The sequence below is a fragment of the Chelonia mydas genome, chromosome 5 (genome assembly GCF_015237465.2).
Source record: "Chelonia mydas isolate rCheMyd1 chromosome 5, rCheMyd1.pri.v2, whole genome shotgun sequence".
NCBI lineage: Eukaryota > Metazoa > Chordata > Testudines > Cheloniidae > Chelonia > Chelonia mydas.
Window position 1 is genome coordinate 52,827,998 of NC_051245.2, and position 6,883 is coordinate 52,834,880.

The window sequence follows — 6,883 nt, forward strand, 5'->3', positions numbered from 1 at the left end:
ATGTATCTCTTCAACAGATTACTGCAATTCACAAAAGGACACAAAATCATTACAAAAAGATCATTATGACAAAGCTTACAACCTGTTTCTAAAGTTATTTAAAAAGTAAGCTTAAACAGAGCATTTCAAGTGTTCACATCGTTTACATTCATTTGTGGTCTTTGACATTCAAAATATAGACACAGAATTTAAGTCACCATTATAGCAAATAGTTTGCTTACAAGATTTCATAAAACTACTCTTCACTCTGATTAGTTTCTAAAAATGGTACAAACCAAACTGATATCTCTGTATTGCATCTACGGACAAGAGACAATGTTTTTACTCCATCATAAATCATCCGTTTCTTCACTGTAGCTGCTGTCTGTTCAATAAATGACACAACATCAGATTTCTTGTGTTCAAGTTTCACCAAAGAACAGCAACAACAAGAAAGGTAAACCCTTTATTGCGGTTTAGAAACAAATATCAAAAGACCCAGTAACTCCCTTTCAAACCATTCATCCACATCTTCTTGAAAGCTAAATGCTACAAGAAGCAACTCCTCTCCTATAGCCTAGTTTCTACATATATTTGCATATAACATGTATCCGAAGATCAAATTGCTGTGCCAATGTATGTATGAGATTAAAAAATTAGCCAGACTGGACAAAATAAAATGGAAGGAAACAAATCAGGTTTTTTTATTGAAATGACCAGACTATTCCATCATTGTTATCGTGCTTTATAAAGGACATCTTAATGATTTACTAAACTGTGCTAGTTAAGTATACACCTGCTGCATATAAAACTTACCATAAACACACATTTTTTAAAGACAATATGAGTTAATAGCAAAAAGGAATCACAATTTGATATCTCTCTTTAGTTTTCAGCACTCATATATAAAAACTATAAGTTGCTTTTGTATACCAATGATTTCCAAGGAAATCTAACTGCATATTAACATGCACACACTATAAGAATGTAATGGTAGACCAGCAACACAACTAATTAACTAACCATATTACTTAATTTCCACCTGTAACTGGTATTGACCCAAAGACACAGAGCTGACCACTGCAGCGATGGAACCACTGCATAGTTTTTATTATGAAAGTTGACGTTTATTGAGAGAGATAAAGTTTAATAAAGCATAGAAAAAGTTTGGGACTGCTTGAAAACTTTTTAGAAGCACTGTAAGTAATTGTAACTATTACAACCCTCTTAATTTTGAGAGTGCCTATTACAGTGTTATGCCAGAGAGCATAATGAACTTCGTGTAGTAGATCTGTTTAAGAACAATTTTATTTACTTTTACCATGTTATGAAGACGCAATACAATTTGCTCTTATCACTGCATTTTAAAATAATTGGAAAACATTTTACTTTAACAATTGCAATTCAACTAATTATGTAAAAACGGGCAAACTATCTCTACAAGGTATGTTGCTCTATAGAAAAATAATGATATTCATTTCGTCCTCCAGTTATTTAAAAAAAGATTCTCCTGCTGTAACTAGAAGAAAAAGGCTTAGATGTGTACCAGGCAGTCATGTACAATTCCAATGCAGAGTATTTAAGACATGTCTAGACTTTGTCAGATATAATACCTTTTGCTTAAAAGACTTTAGGCAGAAATTGCAGGTACAAGGACAGATTGCATAAGCTATCACATGCTTGCTGCAACTGTATGAACGTTACTGGATTTTGAGAGCAACCCATAGCGATGAATAATTTAAGAGCTAATAAAATATTCAATTTGACTGATATATTGGTTTAATTTTAAAATAAAAATGATTAATGACAGGGGCCAAGTCTAAATGTTAAAGATATTAGCAAGATACATGCTCAGCTAATACTTGCTCTGCACAAGTCTGACAAAATCGCATTTCTTTTTTTAGTGCATCCACCCTTCCCACATGGCCATTTACCCCATGAAAAGAAAAATCGGTTGGCTACAAGGACACTGGTAGCAAGTTCGCGCTTGCGTTTATAGGCTGGGGACTATCTGAGGAGAAACTCATCTTGCACAGGTAGCGATTTGCAATGATGACCCCCCCCGCAGAATGCTTTAAATTACAGTAAGAAGGTGCGGGGGAGTACCATTTCATTGTCGGTTTCTCCACTTAAAAAACAGACAGTGCTAGATGCTATGGAGCGGGCAGCGGCCAGATCATTGTTTGTGTGGGGACTTATAAAGCAATTCTAGAATCAGCCCCGATCACCAGCTGTCCTTTGTTGGGCTAGCCTTAGCCCTAGCAGTCGCTGAGTTTGGTGCCGTGTGTGTGTAACTGGGCCGAGGCTCTGATTCACGCAGCAGCACGGGCAGGGGAGGTGAGTGAGAGTGAATGACCGCAGCACAGAGCTCCCAACAACGGGACTGGGCTGGGTGGCAGCTGCAGTTGCTGCATCCAACCCTTCCTGCCTCCACCCAAACGGGGGCTGCCCATCTCCTATGGGACAGGCAGGCGTGTGGTTCGCGCAGCCATCCACTCGCTCCTTCTCTCGCTGCTTTAGAATCAAAGTGCAGAGACAATCAGTGCAGAAAACAGCACTGGGGGTGGGTGGGAGATCACCGCTAGGAGGAAAACCCCTCTCTGCATCTGGGAAGCTAACTATACAGCGGGCTTCCTTCGTCACCTTAGAGGAGACTGCCGATTGCGAACATTATACCGGGAAAGGCACTTGAGAGTCCCACATGCACATTGCCTGACCCCCCCCCCCCCCCGATCCTGTGGGCTAGCCTAGCTGTGAGGGTGACTAGGAGTTTCAGATCTCAGCCCCCGCTCAGCATGCACAGAGCTGCTTTGAGCGAATCCCTCCAGCTCCGTACAGGGGCAGACACCTTTTCGGATCGGAGGGAACTTTCCCTTGGGGCTGCAGCCAGATAGGGCATATTTCAATCTGAAAGCCAGCACAGTGGGAGGCTTTTTCCACACCTTTTACCGCCCCCCCACCCCAAACACACTCTCGTTTGAAACCTGCACCGAAAGGATGCTTTAATCTGCCAGAGAGAGAGCCTGAAATTCTGGAGCAAACCTCCTCTGTCGCTACTAACTTGAATACACCGACCAGCAGCGCTTCGTATTTCCCAGGATCCCTCCTCTCCGAAGCGTTCCCATGAAGATCAGACCAAGCCTTCACAGGCTTTGCATTTTTATTTTAATTTTATTTTATTTTTTAAAAAAACTCGTTACTTTATTATCCCCCTCTCCCATTCTTAGGTCATTAAGATGAGCTCCTGCAACTTTTACAACGGGAGGGCTGGGGATCAATTAAAAACCCATCGGATTAAGGAGTGTTTTATTCCCACATTTCAGATGGAGAATGTCCTAGTTAGAGAGCCAGCCAAAAAGGAGACTGACACAGGCGTTCATTAGTACAGCGGTATTAAAGCCCATGAATGTGTTTGCAAACTGTTCAGCGTTTTGCTGGATCTTCAGCACTGAATTAACACCCTTAAAAAAAAAGAAGGGGAAGATGTGGACAGCTCTCTGGATATTAAGTCTTCCCAACCTCTCATCTGGATTACATTTAAACTCTCACCGTATCCTTCCCACTAATTAAGCACAGTTACTAAACAGAACGTGTATGCTGAGGCCAGGGCACTTAATCCGACACACATTCACAGACACACATTAAAAAACATCCACGTTGTCAGCTTTGTATTATTCACAGCTTCCAATAGTTCACGTCCCCTCCGCCCAAGATCGCCTGCGCCAATTCTCGCTCCACACAGCGCACTTCGCTTCTGACTTTGGGATCCCTTGGCTTCCCCGCGGCCCCACGGACACCCCAACCCTGCCCACTGCCCTGGCGGACCCTGCGGCCAGATCCCCTCACGCCCCTCCTCACCTTGGGTGATTTGCGGCTCCCCGGGGCTCAAACAGAGCAAAAGCCAGGCGACCAGCAAGCGGCTCATCGTGCTCCTTTTTCCTCCCCCAAGGGACGAGCCCAGGCACTGGGGGTTCGTTTGGAAAGAAGGAAGGGGGGTGGATCCTTCCACCAGGCGACTCAGGAAGAAGATGTCCTCTTCCCGGAGGTTCCTTGGAATAAGGCTAATTCTCTTGGCGGGTGGCTGAGTTCTGCCTCTTCCCCTACTGATAAGATCCCGGAATAAGGCAGAGCAGCTCACAGTCTGAGCGCTGCAAGTCCATCACGGCTTGCGGAGCAGGGGCTGGTCCGGCGATGCGCTCGGGAGCTGGCTGGGCGTGTGGCGCTCCCCCCTGTCTACCAGTGGGCTGGTGGCAGCCGCCTCCTCCGGCGCCTGCTGCGGCGGGGGCTTCTGCCGGGAAGGGAACAATGAAGGGAGACAGGGCAGAGCCCTGCCGACTGGAGAGCGCACTGTATACAAACAGAGGCGGCGTGCCTCGGAGCGGAGAGCCACCTAAACTCCCTCCCCCCAGCACTCCCCTCCCCCTAGTCCCTTCACTGGAGTGGCTCCTTCTGCTGGAAGCGAGCGAGAAGACCACACACACACACACACACACACACACACACCCCTTGCACCTGCTCCTCCCTCCACTAAGAGCCCCGCAGCCCCAGGGGCTGGAGGACTCGGTGGAAGGAGGACGGCGCTATGGAACGGGAGGGAGGTGGTGGTTTCTTGTAGCTGGCCTGGGTGTCCCTCCCCCAGCTGGTGTTTGGTAACTTTGCAATGAAAATCCTCACCCATGTAAAATCTTGCCACTGTCTCCTTGTGCTGGGGGAACTGTTCCCCTCGCCCCCTTAATGGGTCACTCTCACATTGTGCAAGTGCAAAGAGAAACACACATTTGCTGATTTCCTTCTGTTCCTCTCTAGGTGAGTTAAGGGCACATGAAATGGTCCCAGAGGCTGAAAGGCTCTGCCCCCAGGAGTCACAGTCAGTGGCAATGCAGGCTTCATTGCAATAAAATTGGGTGATGGTGGCCGAGGTCCATGAGACAATGGCCAAACGAGAGGAAGTGCCCTCCTGGCAATTTAGAGCTCACAATGGATGACGTTCATCAACAGAACAGCATGGACAGTGCCAGTCTGCCCCTGCCAACCGCAATCCTGATGGCTACCGGTTTCCACCCGCACTTTGGCAGACCATCTGAACCAGAAGGGGATTTGATCCAGCACTATTAAAGTTCAGTGTCCATGCCAAAGCAGTATTTGGGAGCTTGAAGACTAACTGTGCGTACTCCAGAGTCCTCTTCTGCCAGGGAATTTCACACAGGCTACCAGATAACTTTGGTTTTGGTAACTACTAACTTGTGTTGGATTTTGATTGAGGTCAAAGGACAGACCACTTTACAAAACACTTTAAATGTGCACTACTTGAATAGCTGAACATTCTATGTGTCTGTTTTTTTAAAATATCTACTTACATGGCCCCATTACTATGATATCTGAGTGCTTCACCATTTTTAGTACATTTACCCTCACAGCATCCCTGTGAGATAGTGGGGAGTATATCCCTATTTTAACAGATAGAGAATGGAGGCACGGAGAGACTAAGTCAGAGCCCAGGGGAAGTTTGTGGCAGACCAGGAAACAGAAGCTGCTAGATCTCCAAAATCCTAGGTAAATGCCCTATCATCTGAACCATCCTTCCTCTTTTCCCATTTTCGGAACCATCCTCCTTCTCTAGTTATCAACATATTGTGGAATAAACACAATTTAATTAATTCTGTGGGAGGTTGGAAAGATCTTTAGATGTTTTAAAACAACTGTTGATTTTATATACCTACAATTAATTTTATAGTCCACACAAGTATCTTCATGTAATACTAGTTTGAGTATTAATATTCTATTTTTATTTACTGATTATTGAAGACCATTGGATTTGGAAAAATGCCAAGATATTTTAAGAATACATATGTAAGTCTGAATCCATGACAAAATGGGTTGCTTGACAACAATCATAAAATTAGAGATGGAAAAGACCACTTCAGTCATGTAGTCCATCAGCTGCCAGTTCGTGATAGTCTCCATCCTTTTATTTTCTAGTGTTTTGTCTAATTTTAAATGCCTGTAAGCAGTGGGGCTTACAACTGCGTCCCTTAGAAACTATTTCCCATTTCTTAGAGATCCATATCAGAACACTTTTTTCTGATTTAAAAAAAAATAATTTCATCCCATTAAATTGTCAAAGAAGAGAATTAATAAGTGGACCAGGCCCTGTTCTTTTGTTAAAAAATATGAAGCCACCAGAGTAATAACATACATTTAGATAGTGCATTTCATCCCCAGAATCCCAAAGTACTTCAAACACGTTATATATGTGTACACACACACACAGAGAACAATCACTTCATCCATCACTAAAATACAAGCACCTCTCTGGTGGGATGCAGCAACTGGTTAGCAATGCACAGCAAAACTACACAGCAGTTTAGGACAAGAAATGAAGAAAAATATTCTCTTCTATTGTAATGATGTACTTAGAGTGCCCTCACCACCATAGCATCTCAGCACCTTCCAGAACTGTGTTCAGCATAGAATATTGTATCAATTTGCAAAATGCAGGGAGAACCGAGGTAAGAGGAACAGAGTTATCCAAACTGGAGTTTGGCCAAGATACAGAGGATAACAGTTGTCTCTCTCATGGCCTTCATGATTCAGTACTGGATCACTAATGACACAGGGATGACTGTTACCCGAGGACTAGTTTGGGTCTTCCACAAGAGGGGCTTAAGGATAAAGAAACCCTTGTGTGGTGGTGTTTCCCCTACTTCAGAAAGCAAGGTTTGTGCCCCTAGGGAACAGACCACAAGTCTGCCCTCAGGACCTGCTGAAAGGTAGGGTCATCCACGATAAGTTCCTTGGTCCCAGGTAAGGAAGCAGCATAGTGACCTCTCTCCCACTGCCATATCGGAGGAACAAAACCCACACACTAGGCCCTGATTCTGCATCATTAAAGTTAATGGGTGCA

At 44.4% G+C, this 6,883-nt stretch overlaps 1 protein-coding gene across 1 annotated transcript in view; it reads right to left on the reverse strand.

Annotated features, from left to right (window-relative positions):
- EDIL3 (EGF like repeats and discoidin domains 3) overlaps positions 1-4,627 on the reverse strand; it is a 389,354-nt gene extending 384,727 nt beyond the window's left edge. The window contains exon 1 of the mRNA XM_027827522.3: positions 3,838-4,627. Coding sequence (XP_027683323.1) covers positions 3,838-3,904 — 67 coding nt within the window. The 5' untranslated portion in view covers positions 3,905-4,627. The remainder of the gene's footprint in view (positions 1-3,837) is intronic.
- Positions 4,628-6,883: the final 2,256 nt, after the last annotated feature.